This window comes from Micropterus salmoides, unplaced genomic scaffold, assembly GCF_014851395.1.
Source record: "Micropterus salmoides isolate LMB-PRFRI ecotype aquatic unplaced genomic scaffold, ASM1485139v1 Ms_hic_scaffold_18, whole genome shotgun sequence".
NCBI lineage: Eukaryota > Metazoa > Chordata > Actinopteri > Centrarchiformes > Centrarchidae > Micropterus > Micropterus salmoides.
In genome coordinates this window covers 2,876,043-2,899,424 of record NW_024040928.1, presented here as the reverse complement: position 1 = coordinate 2,899,424, position 23,382 = coordinate 2,876,043, and the positions used below count along the sequence as shown (strand labels likewise).

General features: G+C 40.3%; 1 protein-coding gene across 1 annotated transcript; it reads left to right on the top strand.

Moving 5' to 3' along the window:
- The first annotated feature begins 2,424 nt into the window (after nt 1–2,424).
- On the top strand, nt 2,425–11,038 carry gpr63 (G protein-coupled receptor 63). The gene is made up of 2 exons (XM_038726987.1): nt 2,425–2,934; nt 7,785–11,038. Exon 2 carries the CDS (start codon nt 7,883–7,885, stop codon nt 9,113–9,115), a length of 1,233 nt encoding a protein of 410 aa, XP_038582915.1. The 5' UTR covers nt 2,425–2,934; nt 7,785–7,882; the 3' UTR covers nt 9,116–11,038.
- Nucleotides 11,039–23,382: the final 12,344 nt, after the last annotated feature.

The window sequence follows — 23,382 nt, the reverse complement described above, 5'->3', positions numbered from 1 at the left end:
CCCACATAATTTTAGACCAATTTCAAAACTGCCTTTTATTGCAAAGATTCTAGAAAGAATTGTGTCCAAACAGCTGCTCACTGTTCTGGAAAATAACAAATATTTTAAAAGTTTCAGTCTGGTTTCAGGAAGTACCACAGCACTGAGACTGCCCTGCTTAAAGTCACCAATGACCTTTTAATGTCTGCTGATGAAGGCATGTGCTCAGTCCTTGTACTCCTGGACCTTAGCGCTGCTTTTGACACCATTGATCACAACATCATGTTAGACAGACTGAGGCACTGGGTGGGGATCTCTGGTACTGCCCTAGAATGGTTTTCATCCTACCTGTCAAATAGGAAGTTTTGCGTGTCTGTAAACAACTGTCTCTTTGTTCTGTCCAGTTAAATATGGTGTGCCTCAGGGGTCGGTCTTAGGACCCATTTTGTTTTCCTTGTATCTGCTTCCCCTTGGACATATTATCCATAAACATGGCATTTCTTTTCATATTTATGCTGATGACACATAAATATACTTGCCCGTCAGATCCACAGACCCTGGAATGCTGAGTTCACTTAACAACTGCCTTTGTGAAGTTAAAAAATGGATGTCAAATAATTTCCTCCAGCTGAACTCAGACAAAACAGAAATCCTGGTCATCGGGTCCCAGCAGATGGCAAATCAAATACTGCCATCTGCTGGTTCCCTAGTAAATCACATTAAGCCTGTGGCAAAGAACCTTGGTGTTTGGTTTGATAGTAATTTAAATTTCGAGCAGCACACCACAAAGCTTGTTCAATCATGTTTTTATCAACTTAGAAATATAGCAAAAATTCGATCTATGTTAACTTTTAAGGACACCGAGACCATTTTACACGCCTACATCTCATCACGCCTGGATTATTGCAACAGCCTTTTCACCTGTTTAACCCAAAAATCTACTGATCGACTCCAGACTGTCCAGAACTCAGCTGCCAGGCTTTTCACCAGAACAAAGAAATATGACCACATTACTCCTATTTTAGCTTCATTACACTGGCTCCCAGTATGTTTTAGAATTGACTTTAAAATTCTATTGATCACTTTTAAAGCTCTTCATGGCCTCTCGCCTTGTTATATTTCTGACCTTTTAGTCCCTCGACTGAAAACTAAAGGGAACAGAGCGTTTGCTGTCAGGGCCCCGAGGCTCTGGAACAGCCTGCCCGAGGAAATCAGGTCGGCTGAGTCAGTGAACTCTTTTAAGTCCCTTCTTAAAACATACTTTTATAGGAGAGCCTTTCCCGATCTTATTTGACTTTATTTTATCCCTTTTATTTTATTGTATTTACTAATTTTATATTAATTTTTAATGCTCTTATCTTGTTTTTTTGTATTATTCTTTACACTTGTTAAAGCACTTTGTAACTTGTTTTTGAAAAGTGCTCTACAAATAAGGATTATTATTATTATTATTATTATGATTTAAAGTATGCTCATTACTATACATTGTTGTTTGTTTGTTTGTTACGTTAAAGACATGTGCTGCTACCTTCTTGGCCTTCTTGGCTATTTACCTGCTTGAATAAAATTTTAATAAAAAAAGAGATGAAAATAAAAAAGTGTAAGCTATATAAGAAATACTATGCTTTTAAAAAATATATTAAAATATTGTAAAAATATATTTTAAAAATCATAAAACATTTGGCAATTCCATAAATATTTTAAATACATTGCAGTACACAATGAAGCATAATTGGCATGAATATATTTTTAACCCACTAAAAGTTTAATTGTTTAACAATATACTTCCACAAAGTAAAGCTAAATAATATTTAGAGTGGTACAAATCTATTTTTGATAAATAGACTTACATGTTAAAAGCAAAATATGCTTCTATTTAAGCATATTCATTAAAAGTTTAATTAAGCATTTATTCATTACCAATTTACTCAAAGTATACTTTTGAGAAGTATGTTAAAGCTCAAGGGAATATATCTTTAATACACTTGTAGTAAGCATGTTAGAAGTATGAATGTACTATAAGCATACTATGTGAATTTCTAGTATATTTTCAATGCCTTTAAGAGCACTTCTTTTCGACCTGGGGGGGGGGGGGGGGGGATTCTAAAAAACAGTCAAATTTAGTCTTAAAAATATCATATTCAGCCATCAAAAGTCCAACCTGTATAACTATAGAATGTTAATTGCTATCCGTGTATAAAAGCCGCCCCAAGTTTCCAAGAGTAATACCCGGGATATTATCTGTGTCCTCTGTAGCTACTGCCCTGTTGTCTCCCCTAGTACATGAGTGTTTAAACATTTAAAAAATGTGCATTGCAGAAATTTCCAATATGTATTTCTGAAAGAGAAATCTTCCACACAAATGCACTTCTTTGGGTTCTACACTTCACCCCCGCCTCAAAGGCATTTATTTTGAAAGTCCACACAGGAAGTGGTATTTGTTTACTCTCGTGTTCTTTCCGCCCACAGCGAGTGTAGTTAGTGATCATTTGCAGTACAAACAGTACACAGCCGGATACATTTGGTGCTGGAGGATGTGCCGCTTACAGCTGTGTGAAGGAAAATGGTGTAAAAGAAGGCTGGAAAACACAAAGCTTCAGATTTACTCTCTCCATAAAAACGCGGAGGAGCAGCGCTGTCTCTCTCGTGCTGCTCGGGAAACAAAGCGAGACTAACCAGATGCGGATTTTACTTCACCTACGGCTCCAGTCGTGTAAGTTAAGTAACGTTAGTGGCGTCGCCGGCTCCCGCACTGTTGATTTAAATTTACACCGCTCCAGGGCCTACGTTGTGAAAAAGCACCACCGGCCTACTTATTTGCTTGAAGAACTGTTTTGACTACAACGAGGAGGAGGAGGAGGAGGAGAGCATTGTGGGCGGCGAGATGCTCCATCTGGGGGACTGAGCTCCAGCGCTTCACCCGCTCCTGATCTCCAACATGGGAGAATGAAGCAGGTAATATCAATGGAACCCGAACAGGGTCGGTCAACAACAATATTACAACATTATTTCTCATATGTGTTGGCTAAATAAGGAAATTAGGACATAGACGTAGCCTCTCTGTTATGAACACCCACTGCTGTCGTCCACAGAGATGGAACTCTCCGAGGACTCCTCGCAAATCACTCAGTTTGTTGTCTCAACCATTTTGGTGGCAGAACAACGCAGCAGTCGAGGCGGTACCACATTACTGAGACCAAATAAGCTACCACACTGTCGTAGACCACTAAATGGCGAGCAGTGAGCCGCAGGGTTGGCCTGAATTGCTCTTATTTGAGGTCGACGAAGTGAAAGTCTGGTCGGAACCAGGTGTGATTTATTTGGCATTGGTATTCCTAACATTTGGGTCAGTCTTCAGGGCGCCTCTGAGCTCGCCTACCCGCCAGTAGTTTTAAATACTCGGATCTTCTGAATGGATTTCAGTGTGAATCTCTCTTCCAGTGACACCACCGTCAGGTGTCTGACATATGGCAACCAGCTAGCTTATTAGAAGATTTTTATGGTCAGAAAGCTGCACTGATTTAGCAATATATTCTATTTATAAACACACATACCAAACTTAATATAGAAAGTGAACAAAAACTAGGTACCAGCACAAATGAAATAAGTTCCTATTTGGAGAATGAAATGTCTATTATTCAAGAAAATACAACCTTTAATCCTTACACCTTCGAAGCAACTGAATCTAAATGTGGAATTTAATCACTACTGAATACCAGAGGTTAAATATCACTGAATTTATAGTATTGATAGGTTCTACTGTGAAAACCAACTTTCCGATGTGCTTTGAATTCCCCTCTTTGAAATTTCCTGAAGGTACATTTTGCAATTTCAAAAACATAATTTTATTTGATTTGAAAAGGATTAAATTTTTAATACATTTAAGGGTTGAGTATTTAAGAAAATATATTTATCGCGTTTCTCAAATAAGCTTAGTCATACCTGGATCAACAGCATTTTGCAAAATGTAAATATTCCAACACTATAAATTAGAATAGAAAGTAATTATTAAGTTGTGATTGCACTTTTTCAAAGAATTAATAGTGAATGATACTGCTAAACAATTCTGAAAAAAAGATCCAATTGTGAATATTTTGACTGATATTGTAATTGCAATATGATTTGCAATACTAGAGGGAATGATTATTTTAACATTATTCTCATTTTCATTGAAAAACATATTGAAATGAATTACAGTGTGACTTTTGTAGGGATCTGTACCAAACAAAGATGTTTTCTTAAGTCTCTACAATATTGTATAGGCCAGGACATCTCTGCAATACGATAATATTTAATAAAAAATGGTATTTTGACAACTTTAACAAATATTGCATCTCCTGCTATTTGAAAATTGCAGTAGGCCAGGCTGCGATTTCGATAAAAGTTTGATTTATTGTTCAGCCCTAGGTGCTGATAGACTTAACCGGCATTGTGTGAGCTTGGGATGCAACTACCACAATTTTCATGGCTGAATAATCTGTTGATTACTGAAACAAATAAGCGACTATTCAGATTATGAATCACAGAGTGGCTCTTATTTAACTTTCAGCTTTTAAAGTTAGCTTGAGGTTGTTTTAGGCGTGTGCTAGCTAACAATAAAGAGAATACAGGTGAATTTTCATTCAAAAATACGTCTTTTAATGAACCTTCCCCCTGGTGTAACCAACAGCACGCATTATGTCATTGAGGGTCCACACAACTATAGAAGCACGCAGACGGCAGCTGTAGAACTTTTTGTGATTTAGAACGTATCAAATTGTGCACTGTTGTCTAAACTTGTGTACTCAACAGCAGCACATTCTCCAGCCTGAACGCCACCATGAACGAGCAGTGTTTAAGATTGTAAAGCTAGGACATGTTTGGAATGTGAACAGGATTATTGTGTAACAGTTATTTGCTACTGACAACGCCATTAACAATCCATTGATCAAGAAAACTGTATAGACGATGTTAGTGCAAATAACTTGATGTAACGTGGCTTTTAACATTACGCTAGCTACTAATAGCTGGCTTGCCAAGTCGAGTCTTCATCATCCAGAGATGATGTGCTTGTCCTTTGTACTGATAACTTTTTAATTTTGCTTTTCGCTCTGTAGTTTGAATTTTGAATAAAAAGGGACATTCACAATTAGGTATTCAGTTGTTAATAAATTTTGAAATTTATTATGACCTTTCTTTGCTTCCATGTCTGTAGCCTGAGACTAACCTCAGTCCCCGCCTGTAAATGTGTTACAGCAGATTTAATCTTCAGTGGATTAGATTTGACAAATGCATTCTTTCCACTGATACTGTATTATAGAATCTGCTGTAAGTATTCGTTTCCATCAAATGTAACACTGGTTAATGTTGAGACATCAGGTCATTTAGATAGAGACAGGTATTTCTCACAAAGACACATCATCAGTGTTGAATAATGCCACCTGCCATGAATAAGGTACTCCGACAGGTTGTTGTTGCCACACACTAGTAAATCTTACCACCACGGACTTCCTAGGCAGGGCTCCACTATACCCTTTGTCTCTTAGTGATTCAAGGTTATAAGATGTGGCTGAAAAGCTCTCCTACTATTATTCTCCCTGCAGTTCCATGTTGCATAATTGCGTTGCCACAAACAGTATTTGAACCATTGCCAGTCCTTTAGAATGCTAAGTACCCGATCATTCATTTTTACTGCAGGTTTACTTGATTGCTTGGAGGCTGAAGTGGCTATTTTAACATTTTAGGTCACTCTGCCCCTAAATGAAGGGAAAGAGATGTGTCATTACCTTCCCTGCAGAGGTAGACTGCTGCACAGTTCAGTATTGTGATCCACAGGCTTGTGCTGAAGACGGAAGGGGGGGTGGGTGAAGCAGGAAGTAGGCTAAATCCAGTTTCTTATTTGCTCTTTTTCACCAGGTCTTCGTTGTGAAGGAGCAGTGGGTAATTGCAGCAGGCAGTATGCTTGTCATCACCATGAATAAAGCAAAGTCTTCCCTGCTTTTCTGTTGCCAGCCTGTTATCCCCTACAGCAGCATTTTCTCTCTTGACGTTCTTGGTGACATGTGATAATACTATCTGTTAAATGGCTGCATACCCAGGTATCAAAGCAGCATCCACCCTCTGTTTTAACATGGCTACATGAGAGGCTTCCACGCACTGTTCTCATGATCATTTTATTTGCTTGATTTCTACACCCACACAGGACTCAAAATGAATGAAAAGGCTTCGTACATGGGAATTAATCATTTTAAGTACTTACAAATGGACTCTTTTCCACAGCGCATGTATTATTTGGCGTTTGCTGCTTAGCCATTGTAAATTATACCAGGCAGTCTGAAATAACAGTGTCCAGTGTTTATACAAGTGATAAGGGTTTTTATTGCAGTGTTTGACTTGTACCCAGTTGAACACTGGCTGTTGGTTTCTGGCAGCGGTTAAGAAAAGCATTTTAACAGGATTTGTTATCACGTTTCGGGCAAACAAAAGAGGTCTTTTTATTTCTCTGTAGACATGTTTTCCAGTTGCATTTCCGTTTATATTCTACTTTTGTTTTTAAGCATTTTGGGAAATACACCTATTCTCTTTCTTTCTGAGATGAAGTGAGGACTTGGTAGGTATAGATTTGAACTTTGGACAGAGCAGGTGGGGGGGGGGTGACAGCATAGAATCGCAATATTTTCCCTGGCAATGTTGTATCGATACACAGAGGTCAAGTATCAGTCTTTTATTATATCAATTGTACATGAGAATTTTACTTTTTGGTATATATATAATAATAAATCAGTCCACTGGAAAAAGAGTTTTCTTTTGGGGACACAATTTGAAGTTGGAAAAAAGGTAATAAATTGCAATATATCGCTATATGTTTAAAATCACAATAATATCGTATCGTGATATAAGTATTGTGAAAATATCGTATCGTGGGGCCTCTGGTGTTTCCCACCCCTAAGAGCCAGGCAAGCTGTTTCACCCCGTTTCCGGTTTTTATGCTAAGCTTGGCTAACCACGTGTTAACTTCAGGTCTACTTAAAGAATGACATAAGAACGCAGATTGATCTCTATGTTTCCATCTCATTGTCAGAAAGAAAGTGAATAAGCATGTTCTGTGCCCTTGGCCTTCTTGACTTTGAGTGTATGTAGCATTCAGATTTATTTAAAAACAAGTTATATTTATTTGTCACATAACAGGTTCTGAAGTGAAACTGAGTTTGTAACTCCCTTCTGCAATGTTGCAGACAGAAATTTTAGTTATTTTTTTAGTTTAGAAGTCTGATAGCTTGAGGGGAAAAAGCTGCTCTGCACTCTGGTGGTGCGGCAGCAGAAACAAATGCAGATTAACTTCCTTTAGGTCGTCAAACTCATTCAGCCTGCCCTCATTATCTGATGTACTGAGTTGTAGAAAAGTAACAAAGCCGAGGGAAGACTTTAGTGTGCAGGTTCCACGGTTAATTTGAATCATAACACTGTAATCATAATCAGTCACGCTTTAATGCAGACAAATTTGTAGCTGTAAATTGAACAAATTGTGATTAGCTTCTGTTGAAGGGAAGTAGTTTGCATGTAAATCAAATGGAAAGGGCTGCAATGCAAATTTAAACACTTTTCTTTTTTGTCAGTACTAATTATGTGTCTTATTCTGGTAGATTCTGCAGGTCAGATCATAGCGGTGCTGATTGATTGTGGAGATGCAGGGATTACAGGCTCAGGGTCATTTCAACTCCAGGGGAATTTGGGTGGGAATGATGCCAGTTTAATCTCGTATCACATCCGCTTTTTGATTCACTTGGAATTCACTATATTTTTGTGTATTTCTTTGGGTCTTGCAGCCATGAAGACGCCGCCATGTCGCGTTGAGCTGATGCATCTACATCACCATGTTTAGCGTGAGCTCACCAGCAATGATGCCTGTTCACCCCGGGGAAGAATGGTTCACTCCACTACTGTTCCCCTTCCAGAGGCAGGGGACATTAACGCCAGTCTCTGCTGCCTCGTTACGGGGCTGCTGAGTGTTTCCAAGAGGCCGTCGATGGCAAACATCTCCATGGCAAACGTTTCCCTGGGCTCCCAGTCGCCCCCGGAGCCGGTCACGCCGACGGTGGAGGCTGTGAAGAGCCTGCAGGGCATTGGCCTACCTCTGCAGGTCTTCTTTTGCTTCATCATGGTCGCCATCCTGCTTTTGGCTCTGTTGGGAAACGTGGTGGTGTGCCTGATGGTGTACCAGAGATCTGCCATGCGCTCGGCTATCAACATCCTCTTGGCAAGCTTGGCGTTTGCAGACATGATGCTGGCCATCCTGAACATGCCCTTCGCTCTGGTTACCGTCGTGACCACCCAGTGGATTTTTGGAGAGGTTTTCTGTCGAGTGTCGGCCATGCTCTTTTGGTTTTTTGTGATGGAGGGCGTGGCTATACTGCTTATAATAAGCATCGATCGTTTTCTTATTATTGTCCAGAAGCAAGACAAGCTGAGCCCACAGAGAGCTAAACTGCTCATAGTGGTCACATGGGGACTGTCTTTCATTTTCTCTTTCCCGCTGGCTGTTGGTTCCCCTCCCCTACAGATCCCTCCCAGGGCCCCTCAGTGTGTATTTGGCTACAGCACTGAGCCTGGTTACCACGCCTATGTGTTGATACTAATGCTAGTCTTCTTCTTCATGCCTTTCATGGTCATGCTGTACACATTTATGGGGATCCTGAACACCATCCGCCACAACGCCATCCGCATCCACAGCCACCCTGACAGCATCTGTCTGAGCCAGGCCAGCAAACTGGGCCTGCTGAGCCTCCAGAGGCCCTTCCAAATGAACATAGACATGAGCTTCAAGACCCGTGCCTTCACCACCATCCTCATCCTCTTCTCTGTGTTTACGGTGTGCTGGGCACCCTTCACTTCCTACACTCTTGTAGCTACCTTCAGTGATGGCTTCTACCACAAAGACAGCTTTTTTCAAATCAGCACCTGGGTCCTGTGGTTGTGCTACCTCAAGTCGGCCCTTAACCCTCTCATTTACTACTGGCGGATCAAGAAGTTCCGCGATGCCTGCCTTGATCTGATGCCCAAGTATTTCAAGTTTCTTCCTCAGCTGCCAGGTAACACCAAGAGGCGCATACAGCCCAGCGCAGTGTATGTGTGCGGCGAGCATCGCTCTGGGGTTTAAAGGAGGACTCCAACTTCAACACTGTTAAAAAGACATTTTACTTGATGGACTGTTGCAGTTCTGGGCCTGTTTTCTTGTTTGGTGGTATACTTCTCTCGGCTGGTGTTCAGAATGAAAACAGCATTCAAAATGTGACAGGGGGCATTTTGCTGCAGGTGCCGGGTGAGAAGATGAAATGCAATCAAGGAAGTCCAGTTTGTGTTAAAGATGCATGAGTTCTAAGGCTTGTCTGATGACAAGACACTTGCGCATAGTGGTTTATTAGACAGGATTTTAAAACTTTGGAATAGAGCTGGGTTGTTTTTCATTGGAAAATCGATGTTGGAAATTTTTGAACTCTAGCTCTGATATCGCACCTGATTTTCTAAAAAAAAAAAAATTTTCATTTACAAAAAAAGCCAAACTTGTATAGCTGTTTCTATTTAGACAACTTTTAACATTTGACAAGAACCTTGAACCAGAATGTTGCCTGAATAAAATACAGCATACATTTTTAATGTACTGTAAAAAATATTCTAACTCAAGGTTCACTTACTAGCTCTTTTGGGCAGCTTTTGTCTTCTTTAATAATGGAACTTGCTTATATGTCACCTATCCACAGAACACCTGTCACATGATAACAGGTTTTATAAGGCGGGGAGTTTGTTCCTGTTCAGGCTTTGGGATATGGTTGGAAGGTCCAGAAATAGCTATTAAGTGAACCTTGAGTTTTATGGTACTATTTGAGCACAGATACTCAGTGTCAGCTTCCTGTACTTGATGCTTCATTTTCTATAATAATCAGGAGTGAATTTGGCAGCAGGTCATAAAATCACTCCTCACACAGTAGATGGTCCCGCACCTGTCTGCTGGCTTCATTTCATTTAGATAGTTGCCTTAAGTGTGAAGATTTCTTCATTCAGGTCATTGTATATCAAGAAGTACCAACTCAAAGGCAGCTGCGCTGGCTGTTTAGTCTCAGTCTCAAATAGCAGAAAAACAACACATTTGTAAAACCTCCTTTTTAAAGAGGAAGCAGAGACACTCATCTCCATACCTTCAGTGGTAGGGCTGGGTATTGTTTAAAAATGCTTGATATTAGGGCTGATCTAATGCCTGCATAATGCTTTTTTTAATACCAAAGTTGTCACATGCTCAGTGCTGTCTAAACACAAGCAACCATACAAGAGCTGTACCTAAAAACAGCCAAATTATTATTGAAGTCAAAAACACTATAAAACTGTCCAAATATTTGATGCCATCTTTTGATACTTGACTGTTCTTATCACTTGGTTCTATCGACACATTGCTTTTGGTACAGAACGTATTTAAATTTGATACCCAGCTCTACTCAGTAGACCAAAATGCAGTGCAGCAACAAGAGATTGACTGCTAAAAATAGAACCATAACCTCACTGTCTTTCTCTTATGCTATGGCAATGGCTCTTTCTCCACCTGCTCAACACACAGCCCACACTTCTTCTCTGAGGTGATACAGTGTCAGTGAAGAAGGCAACTGAAGCAAACTATAAAAGCAAATTAAAACAGTTTATAACTCCTGCAAAGCACTGAATAGCACATACTGTGTGAGAGGATAAACGGGTGCTTTTTTCCTTTTATTATGAAGACTGATTTGACTTGACCACATGTCTTCTCTTGCCACTGGAATCTGGAGTTGAAGGGAAAGGACCTTGTGTTTTAGCTGCATAGAATTTGTTTTACGAGGCATGTAAATTAACAGCTTAAATGGAATTTGAATGTGGTCTGAAAGTGGCCACGACACTTTGGACGTGTGTATTTCTATTTAAATGTTTTGGATGTGCCTATTGATTAGTCCATTTGCCAGTCAGAATGCTGCTATATCTGGTGAAAATGTGCAATTTCAGTGTACTGTACTGTTGAATGTAATAAAGAAATAGACATTTCTTACCTTGGTAAACTGTCTTAAGTTGTTGTTTGTGTTCTTTGAGCATTTATTGTGGATTAGTCTTAAGTGACATCAATATCTGATCACTGGAAATGAGTGAGATTCATTTTCTCAAACTGCCCCGCTCAGGTATGTAAAGTGGTTATATTATGCTCATAATTTGGTGGTGTTACCAGAATAGGTTTACATAGGGCTGTGCAATTAATCGCATTTTAATCATGATTTCGATTTTGCCTTCCAACAATTATAAAAATAAGTTAATCCAGTTAAAATTAATATTGTGCCACGTGCTGTTTTGTCTTAAAAATCCAGCTCAGCCTTTCCCTTACAGTGGCGTTATTAGCGTGTCATTATTCACTATTATTAGATACATTTAAAAATGTAATTCAATTAAATTCAATTATGTAATCTTGATTAGATTTTTTGTTTCATTTTATTAAAACACCATATTTTTTGTCATTCTGCAACTGCTGCAGCTCTTCTTTTCCTCTTTGTGTGCTACCAAGTGAAGCATCTCACTTCTATCAGATCTTTGTGGGGAGTTGCACATGCACAGTAAGGACCATATGGATCCCTCCATGCATGCTTTGGTCGACTTCGCAGTCCAATCTCTGGCTTACCCCCTTGGTAAGGACTACTGGCCAATCAGAAGCAGAGTAGGGCGGGTCCTGACAAGCTGGTAACCACAGCTTAGGTTCAGCTGTTCATGTTCCCAAACCAGCTTCACAACCTGGACTGGAGCAAGGCTTTCAGAGGTGAGTTAGTAATTTGTAACATTTGTATCTTTTATACGTTTCATTTTAAGTTTGCGCTGTCTTTACCTCACAGTAATAGCTTTATGTTGTATATTTAGGATATGTGAAGACTGTTGTAATCTGTAATCTTTAGAGCTGTGTATCCAATGTAAATCATCAACCCAAGTAAAACTTTGGATTCCTTTATGTTGGGATATACAGTCCCCTCCAAAAGTATTGGAACGGTAAGGCAAAGAAGACATTTGGATTTAAGATCAAAAGATGAGTATGAGACAAGAGTTCAGAATTTCAGCTCTCATTTCCTGGTATTCACATCTAGATGTGTTAAACAACTCAGGACATAGCACCGTTTGTTTGAACCCACCCATTTTTCAAATGAGCAAAACAATTGGAACATGTGACTGACAGATCTTTCTTGTTGCCCAGGTGTTACTACTGGTGTACTGAGCAACAGACGTCCAACAGGTCGGCCAAGGAAAACAACAGTAGTTGATGACAGAAATATGGTGAGAGCTGTGAAGAAAACCCCCAAAACATCAGGAAGTGACATCAGCAACGACCTCCACAGTGCAGGGTGAAGGTATCACAATCCACTATTGGAAGAAGACTCAGAGAGCAGAAATATAGAGGCCACACCACAAGATGCAAACCACTCATCAGCAGGAAGAATCGGAAGGCCAGACTGAAATTGGCAAAGAAGTACAGAGATGAGCCGCAAAAGTTCTGGAGCAGAATTTGATGGACTGATGAGACCAAGATTAATCTCTAGCAAAGTGATGGAGAAAGAAAGGAACTGCTTATGATCCGAAGCATACAAGCTCATCTGTGAAGCATGGAGGTAATGTCATGGCTGCTTCTGGAACAGGGTCATTAATATTTATTGATGATGGTCGCAGCAGAATGAATTCAGAAGTGGACAGAAACATTTTGTCTGCCAGTTTACAGAGAAATGCATTGAAGCTAATGGGGAGGAAGTTTATCATGCAGCAGGACAATGAGCCAAAGCACACTGCCAACAAAACAAAGGACTTCATCAGGGGAAAAAGTGGAAGGTTTTAGACTGGCCAAGTCAATCAGCTGACCTTAACCCAACAGAGCTGCATTTCACCTCCTTAAGAGGAGACTGAAAGGAGAAACACCCCGAAACAAACAAGAAGTGAAAGAAGCTGCAGTAAAAGCCTGGAATAGCATCACAAATGAAGAATGCAACAGTTTGGTGATGTTGATGGGTCGCAGGCTTGAGGCAGTTATTGCAAGCAAGGGTTCTGCCACCAAATATTAAATGTTATTTACTTTAAGATTAGTTGTTCTTTTGCTCACCTAAGAATGCTGTGGTCTAATACAAACGGTGGTATGTCCTGAGTTGTTTAACAAATCTAGATGTGAATACCAGGAAATAAAAGCTGAAATTCTGAACTCTTGTCTCATCTTTTGATCTTAAACCCAAATGTCTTCAGTGAACAACAAAAACAAAGGAATTTGCCTCACCGTTCCAATACTTTTGGAGGGGACTGTACTAGCATATGCTCTGTGCATGTGAATACATTGTTTCATATGCAAGGTGTCGTGTTTGGTTTATGAAATTCTGGTTGTTGGTATTTTATTTGACTGATTGTGATTGAGTTAGATCACACACAAAATTACAACCCCATCTGGTAGTCAGTCACCGTTGTGTTCCAGGCTTCTCAGACTGTTAAAAGCGTTTTTTCTTGCCTCTGTCACCAAGTGCTTGCTCGTGATGGGAACTCTAGAGTACGGTCTAGACCTGCTCTATATGAAAAGTGCAATGAGACAATTTCTTTTCTGAATTGAGGTGATCATTAAATAACATTAAAAAATCCAAAGTACCTTATTCAACCTCTGATTCAGAATCAATTCTTCAACATGAAATGTGTAAGATTTAAAGAGTAACCCTGATGGCAGCCATGCAAATGGTTCTGGCTTTATTTATTCAGGTTGTGATAAATTGGTCTCCGACATAAGTACAATGGAGGTGAATGGAAGACTGCATGTAGTGCTCAAAGCATTGAACATTACATTCAAAAAATTCATCAACAAAGTGTATTTCCACTAAACACTGTGTCTGTGACTCTGCAGACAAGCTCGGTGCATAATCCACATACTCATGAGCTACAATCCATTTCAAAAGGTTTGTGTCAGTCTGAGCTCTGCATTAGTGGCTGTTCAGTACGTGGTGTTTGACTCCGGAACACATACACTCTTGTTAACCTTGGACATTTACATAAAAAGCCACTTGAGTAAGTACCACCCCCAGAAGCTCTTTGGAGAAAATCAACCACACTCTCCTTTCACTAATGAGAAGAGCACCTTCATTAGCAACACCACATTCCTCCTATTTGTTAGAAAGGTTCAGCAGCAAAAGTGGTACCTTGTATACACTGATCCTTCTATGAAACAACAACTAAAACAACACTGTCTCACTATTTTAAAGTGAGTTTAGATGAGTATTTGGCTAGTGTGATATGTAATTTCTCTTTTAGGTGTTAAAAAAAGTTTCTGCCAAATCTCTAATTCAGACAGTAATTACACGGTTTCTACACAGTATGGAGAAGTATAGAAAACATAATATGGATGGAAATATTTGTGCTTGCAGTGCCCATATTCTGTTTTCTAAATGATAAAATTCTGAGTTTCTCAAAATAAATTCATCACACTAGCAGAGTGTTTTTTGTGGGTTTGGAGCAGGCAGCCATTGCAGTCAAATGTTTCCCACTGTGTGAGGGAGTGGCCAGAGTGCTGTGCGAAATTCTGACTCTACCATCTGAATGCAGCAGCTGAAATCGAGACTCATCAGACCAGGTAACGTTTTTCCAGTCTTCTATTGTCCAGTGTTGGTGAGCCTGTGTGTAACGTAGCCTCAGTTTCCTGTTCTTAGCTGACAGGAGGGGCCCCCGGTGTGGTCTTCTGCTGCTGTAGCCCATCTGCTTCAAGGTTGGACGTGTTGTGCGTTCAGAGATGGTGTTCTGTATACCTTGGTTGTAACGAGTGGTTATTTGAGTTACTGTTGCCTTCCTGTCATCTCCAACAAGTCTGCCCATTCTTCTCTGACCTCTGACATCAACAACATTTTCGTCCACACAACTGCCGCGCAAATCAATTCAATTCAATTTTATTTATATAGCGCCAAATCACAACAACAGTTATCTCACAGCGCTTTCATCCCTCACTGTATATTTTCTCTTTATCAGACTTTTTCTCTGTAAACCCTAGAGATGGCTGTGTGTGAAAATTCCAGTACACAACCATGCCACGTTGAAAGTCACTTAAATCCCCTTTCTTCCTCATTCTGATGCTCGCTTTGAACTTCAGCAAGTTGTCTTGACCACGTCTACATGCCTAAATGCATTGAGTTGCTGCCATATGATTGGCTGATTAGCTATTTGTGTTACCAAGCAATTGAACAGGTGTACCTAATAAAGTGGCCAGTGAGTGATATACCTTGGTTTCTTATTTATATAAAAAAAAAACACTCTGGCTTCTTTTAAACCAATCACAATCATCTTGGTTGGCACTAAGTCTAGGATGCAGCGATGGAGGCCTTGCAGATAGTATTGTGGGGAACCTGTTTTGGTGAAATATTGTACAAATTTTAAAAAATCCCCACAGGGTTGGGCTAACTTGCCATTTCCAGCGTGTAGTTTGCTAGTTCGGAAGTTGTAGTTATTGATTCATGTAGCGATGGGGAAGCAGATAGCGCAAGGGTTAGACCAACACTCTATTTCCTGTGACTACTAAATATCTGATGTGCACAGACTAACACTGGTACAGGTAACATTTTGAGTATGTGTATGTCTATACATGTGTCAAGCGCTTCATTGTTCATCAGATAGGCTAGTACAAATATAGAGCTTTAATTTGGAGTACATTGAGAGTAAGAAACAATACATTTAACACCCAAATTTAGCTATTGTCTTGACATTACATGAGAGCAATGTGGTGCATGTGATGAGTAGCCATTTACTATCTGACAGAGGGATGGTTCACTCAGTGGTTCAAATTTAATTCTGAATATGAAGAAATTAGTTTTTTTTCTTTTGCTCTACCAGCAGGAAAGCACACATGTGCATGAGTATGCTGATGAGTCAGTGAAAAGCTAAGCTGACAAACAGACTTTGTTTCAGACTTCGTTAACACTTCGTTTGACTTCATTCATCGTACGTTTTCATGTTAGCCCATTTCTAGCTGGATAGTCTATGTTGTTTGTTTTGTCCTAGCCAATCATTAGCAAGTGACAAACGGCATTTTCAGTCGACACAGAAGCTGTGGTAGCAATTTATAGGAGCACTTAACGGAGTGTTTTTCACAAAAATCTAATAAATTTGCCAATTTGCAAGTTTGAGAGATTGCTGTGCCAATCTCATCCATGCTTGTTGCCAAATTTCTGTCACTATTTTTCAGATGTATGCCCTATGTAGAAAAATGTCAGGTCAGTTCTAAATCTGATTGGTCAACTGTTTCTCCAAACAAATTTAGACCATTCAGAACAAGATTAAAGAACCAGGCCAGTTTAAGGCGGGCTGAATAACTCTTAATAGCTCATTTTAAACATAGCAGTTTTTAAAACCTTTTTTAAATGGCTTTGCAAATTGTAGCAGAGTTTAAACTGGAGGGGAGCTACACAAATGTTTTATTCAACACAGTTGTTAGGCATCTGGGAAACAAATACAAAACTTAATATTTAATTGATTATATAGTAATATAAGAATTTCAAAATATGATGAATATAAAATACAAATGAACACAGTCAAATATGATTCCTGCTGACACAACTGCCTACCCATGTTGTGTTGCTTGTGTAATGACTGATTGTAAGTCAGTATTTAATTTCAAACAGAAGGCCTTTCAAAGCTGCCCACCTTTAATGTCAACCCAAAAGACAGATCAAAGAGAAGTTAATCTGTGTGGACTGAGACATGAAAGCAGAGCAAATGAGGTTGCTGGCAGCTCGGAGCATCATGTGGATAACACCGCCCGTCCGGAAAAGGTCAGCAGGTTCTTTTTTTCCAAGCCGATATCAGACTGATGAGACCTCCAATGACCTCTGTGACCCCCTGCAGCTGGGCCGGGTACAGATACCTCCAATGAGCAGTGAGAGGAGTTGAGTTTGATTCGCTCCGGACTTGTGATTATAAAGGATGGCGTTCTTAATCAGCTTCCTCCCTGGGATTCATTATGCAGCCGGCAATGAGTAATGAGCGTGCCCGGAGCTTTGAAGCTCACTCTAATCATACCACTGAAGACTATTACTAAGCAACAGGAACTTGCAGATGTCTCTGGAGAGAGTGTGGTGACGGTGGATGGAGTGATGTTCTTCTAACGATATAAGACAAAGTCATGGAAGCACTTGTGATTATCCAACTGTGTGTGCATACCACTTCGGCATTGTTATTTAATTTGACTATCACTCGGTTTGACGGTCCATGATTGCTGTTCATTGGTTTGAAGCGTGAACAAATCAACCCCCCCCCCCCCCCCCCCCCCGCCCTCCCCCCACCAAGCCAGAAACCAGGCAGCAAATGACTCAAACCAGTGATCATCACTCTTGCAGGCCAGAGATTTGATGCTGCAGCACAAACATTGAATTATTGACTGACGTTAACAGATGCCGGCTGTTTGTTTTGTGCTTTTAAACACAAAAACACAAACCAAGTATTACTGTAGTAGTTTAAAGTATTCATTCTTTGCTTTCTGGCTTTATGATCATAACAATGGATGGAGAATGCCATAGACAGGGACCAGTGATTTTACATGTCTTTTATTACATTACCAGTGGTGGAGTGTAACTAAGTACATTTGCTCTAGTACAGTACTTAAGTACAGATTTAATGTACTTGTACTTTACATGAATATTTCCATTTTATGCTACTTTTTACACTTCTACTCCACTACATCTCGGAGGCAAATATTGTACGTTTTACTCCACCACATTTGCTTTAATCACTAGTTACTTTTTAATCACAGTGTTTCCTACCTTTCCTGTCCAGTGAAAACCTTCTCCAAATGTGGTGATTCTGAATTCGATTTTTTCTGATAAACTGAAGGATGAAGTGTGTTCCTTTAAAGGCTGGGGAAATGGCCCTACTTCTTAATGTAAATAAAGTATTAAAACTGACCTTAGATCAGCTGGAAACATCTGGTCTGTTTTTCTGAGCTTGTGAAAAGTTGACTTTTTAGAAATACAGTATGCTGATCTCACAGGACAGCGGTGCTACCAACATATGATGCATTGCTGTAGATTAAACTACCCAACAGTATATAAAGTTGTAAAGAATGAACACAACCCCATACATCTACCGCAACATACACATTAATGCAGCAAGAATATTAATCCTGTTGCATGGTTGTTGCACAAACTGACAATGATGATGTCAGTTATCGCTGTTCAGCTGTTAGTCTTAAGCATGTCTCCTGCTGAGGTGTGGTGTGCTTACTTCTTGGTTTACTTCTTTTGGTTTGTAATAAAACCATTGAAATGTTTACCTGTGACATTCTAAAACATGTGAGTTAAACACCAATATGAAATTTGCTAATATTAGCTAACACATAATAAGTTACTGGTCATACCAGACCAATTAAGGCTGGAATGTATGGAACTAACCAAGGATGTGTTTTATTCCTTATTAGTTCAACATTCGATTTTCAAGGTTGTGAAGAAGAGTGTTTGTTTCTTCTCCTAACCACTTTAACATGAGGTGTAAGTCTTCTAAGGCTGTGATGTTTCAGAAAAAGCAGCTGATTGTTGCTTTCACACCTGCCGTGTTGTGAAGCTGGTGTTCTGAGACTTCTAACGGGAACAAGCACTGGGATTTCTGGGTAATTTTGAGCATATCTTTTGAGAATCTTAAGTCCTCTGTGTTGGTTCCTGTCCTGTCTCCATGAATGCCTTGGAATATATTTTAATTTTATAGTGTCTTGTTGCCCGTAGTAACACGGGTGTCATGCCTTGTACTCAAATGATCTTGCAGGGAAAGAACTGAAAGGTCAAGTAAATGTAAGATTGCACTGCTTGAACAATGGTCTATTAGTTCCTGAATCAATATAAGAACTGTGATTGCTCAGGCTGCCACGGGATTTTAGAAATGATTGTAAACATAATGTTGTTGTTGCTGTGCTGCTAAGGGAACCCAGTGTCACCCAGTGTCCCTAAAACCATTAGTACATGGTTTACAAAGGTGAATTTTGAAGGGGCTTTTAGGGTTTCACATAAACAACATCAGTTATATTGACTGGATAAACATAGATTAGACTGAGTGTATAAGCCACTCACACGGCTCTGTATCATGTAATGGAGAGAGTGTGGGACTAACTGCTATCATTATGGTTGATTCCCACTGGGGCCAAATGTGATGAAAATGAACCCATTTATGGTATTCCAACATGTTTTCACTAATAACACAAACTCAAAAAAAGGTAAATAAAAGTAGTGCACCAAACTGCAGTTTTGAGATACTGGTACTTGATATGTATTTTGTATTATTATGTACTATGTATGTATTATGTATTGTATTTGAGTATTTCCATTAATGATTAATGGTGCTTTTAATCTATATTTATCTTATTGTCGACAAAGCTCATAAAAAGTGTTAGTCCATCTCTCTGTACTTTCTGACTTCCCCACCCTGTCTGTGGCTCTCAGCTCCAAGCCCATTGGTTTCTACTGAAGGTGTAAATCTTTAGTGGTCACTTATATATACTTTTTATATATATAGCTTTTAGCAACCGAGAGAGCATCTGCTGTGGCCAATTTCCCCCAGTGGATGCTACAGCAGCTTTCGGATTTCACCTCTGAAGTCCATCTTGGGCATAGTGGGCACCCCAGTAGTACTGTAAGATTATGGATGCCCTGCTGGCTGAGATGCACAGAGCCATGGCTGTCCAGGTGCAGCTAGCTAACACGGAGGCAGCTTACTCAGGATTTAGGGAAGGATTACAGCCATCAACTTATTGAGGAACTGAGGCAAATTGCTTACATGCTCCCAAGGGGGATAAGATAACAGGCAGAGGCGTTGTGGATGGTTAGGCGCCATTTGTGTGTGGAGCTTTCCACCTTCCTCATGGAGCCTTCAGGGAGGTAGAGCCAGGGGATCAGCCGGCTGGGTTCTTTTCGCGCTACTTCATCTCAAAAAAGGATGGGAGACTTCAATCCGTCTCCACAGCCCATGAAGTTCAAAATGTTGACAATTCCCAGGTTGAGGCAGGCAGTCTATGTAGGCGGATGCCCTCTTTCAGATTACCACCTGGGAAGATCACAGGCCGTTTGCCTGTAAGGACAAGATATTTGAATACTTTGTCCTCCTCTTTGGGATCGCTGGTTCCTCGCTCCTTCACCAGGTGTATGGACGCAGTCCTTGGGGCCGTGCAGCCGAAAGAATTCTAAATTATCTGGACAATTGGCTGATATGTGCGCGGAAAGAAGAACAGCGTCCCCGACATGCGGTCCAGCTGCTAGAGCACACACATGACAGCAGACTGGTGCCATGTCAAGTCACAAAAACTCTGGGCAGACTCATACTGGTGAATTGTGGTGTGAGGCAAACCAAGCAGACCCACTCGTGTGGGTCTCAGAAGATCAGTTGAATGGGAGGTTTTATCGAAAAGGTATGGTGGCTGCTTTCAAAGCTGTGTGAGGGAAAGTGCAGTCTTTTTGAGGGCTGCAGTATCTTTATTTCATGATTTTTGAAGGGAGCTCATGTTAGAGCCCTGGCGGTCCCACCTTGAGACCTGGAGTTGGTCCTGGAAATTGTGCTGCGTGATCCCTTTAAACCCTTTGAGTTGGTGAGTTGGTCTGAAATGGCCACAACGAGAGTAGGGGAAATTCAAGCCCCATCAGTCCATAAGGGGCTTTGCAGGTTCTCTCAGATTTACAACTCAATAAAATGATTGAGCTTTATCCCTTCTTTTCCCCGCAAGTGCAGGGAGAACAGAGACAGGGATGGTCCAGACTACCTGTTAGAGCCACCGGGTAACGGAACAGACATATGGAATATGTAGCTTGGGTGGAGAGATAGTCTCTTCACTCATAAAACAAACGTTGCAATGTAACCTACAGTTCTGTTCATACCACCTCCAGCTGCTCCTGATGACGGGTTGAAACTAAACTGAAAGCCTGAAACTGTCTTTTTGCGGAGGAACACTGCTCTTATGTTATACTGCTTTGATTTGTTTGGACCGTTTTTTTATTGTGGTACAGCTGGTGTGAATGAAGTATCTATTATAATACCTTATCCACCACTGCAAGCGCTGACTATATATTTCATAAATTGGTTAGTTATCCATGTGTTTATGTTTCTGTATTGGTATGATTTATATTCAGGGAGTGGGAGGCTCTGTTTTTGAATCTCTTATTTTAGAATGAAATTCCTCATTTGACATCTCTCACTTGCCAACCCCAGAGGCTCCTGGAAACAGAAAGAAGAAGGAAAGAAAAAGAATCCAGCCTCCGTCAGGAGATGCTTGTTTCCATGGTGATGTGGAGCACGTGCTTGTGTGTATGGTGACCTCACACATTCACATTCTCCTGACCAGCCTCTTCTTCTGCCAGGATGCAGACAGTGTGCCTGCCTCCACATGGCACATGGTGCAGTCACATGTCAGGCTCCAGTTTATAGGAGGAATTATTTGTTCAAAATGTGAGAAATCCACAGGAGATGGTCACCAGCTCGAGGTTACCATTTTAGTGACATTCACTCTGACAACCTTTAGCTTAGGTTTCATACTATCTATGGTCACAGTGCTGTCATGGATTTCATGGAATTTTAGGAGCTTTTCTTCAAACATAGAAAATAGGGAGTTTTTCTCTTGAGTTCTTCTTTCTGAAGAAGCATAAAGGGTTTTTTGGAAGCCATGACATGCTATGTTCAAGCCATGGTGGGAACCCTCTACTAAGAATGTCTTTTTCATTTCAGACCTATTATACTACATTTCCAGCCCTATATAGTAGTTCTGTGACTCCTCTATGGCAGCTTTGCATTAGTCTAAAATTGGCACTTCATGCAGGCCTTCATTATCTGCCTGGAGCAAATGACCATATATGGAAATCCGTCTCGGAATGACATCATACCGAGTTATTTGTAGAAAAAACAGTTTAAACAGAGCGTTCAGAACAAAGGGGTAAGGTTTTCGCTCGCAGGGATTTCTTGTAAACACTTTTACCTCATTATTTGAAGTTTAACATCTGACATTGTAGCATTGTAGATATGCCAGAAAATATGAAAAAGCATAATAGGTCCCCTTGAAAAGACTCAAATGTTAAGTGGTCTGTGCTTGTATAGTGCCTTTCTAGTCTTAGCAACACACATTCATACATTGATGGCAGAGGCACATCAGAATGGAAACAATATTCATACAAATTCACACACTGACTGCACAGCCACCAGGAGCACTTTGGGCTTCAACTTGTTCAAGGACACTTGCCGGAGATTGAACCACGACCCTCCGTTTAGTGGACCACCGACCCCTGAGCCACAGCAACCCCACAATAGTACTTTATCTTTAATACAAGGCCTACATTTTACCCAAACTGTAGCTATATACATGATCTCACCTTCTGTAAAGCAAAACTGAAATGAAAAGTTGAATTATGAGCAATAAAACACACCCAAAGTTGAATTTAGCACACCCAGATGTTTTGCTTACTACAGTATTTCCTGGTCTGGTATGACCAGTAGCTTATAATGGCTAATGTTAGCAAACTTTAGATAGATATTGCTGTGTAACGTACACCACTGAGGCAGTTCACTAACTTTAACCTGCATTAACTGATTTTTTGGCCACTTTGGGGCAGCTGAACCAGCTGTAAACAAAACACTGACTTCACATAAGGCATGCTGGTTAGAAATTTTGTCTGACTTTCACTGGTGCTGCAAAACCTCACCATGTCACATGACATTAAAACCTTGCAGGTGCAAGGCGACTGCAGTTGCTTTTCTCGAGCTGCACCAAGTGGCAACCACCTTTTTCCTGATCTCACAGCACTTGCAAAGGCAAATGGTGTAAGATCAGACATTGTTCTAAGATAACACACTCCAGGGGAAGTAGAAAATGTCTGAATTGACGGCAGAGTTTTTATACCCCACTGCTGCAGTCGCTTGCAGCTCACGCCCCAGTCATCTTGAACACACCTATTATCAGCATGTTAATATAATCACTCTCCTTTTAACTCTGTTTTGGTCTCCACCAAGTCCAGAGAAAAACATCTTTCTCTTTGGCTACTAAATGCTCCACTATGGTCACCAGCTAGTTCCTAACTTTGTCTGTCTGCGTAGAAATGTAGAATTGAGAGGAACTGCAGTCTGATCGTTACCAGTGACCCACTTTCACATTGCACAGTCCTTTTATGCATTTTAACATCAAAATATTGATTGAAGCAGCTTTAATGGCACTTTACTTATTCTGTTTGAATATGTTTTAACATTTCCCATTGTCCTGCAATTGTGGTCACAGTTGTTCACATAATTAAATGTAACATCAACAGTTTGTCCTGAACACATTGAAAATAGTGTGCTTCCAGAGAGTTTCTTCAATGCTGTTACGATAATTGTGGTATGATCAAAATTTGGTTGTAAACCAGTGTGTGTCTGTCTGGT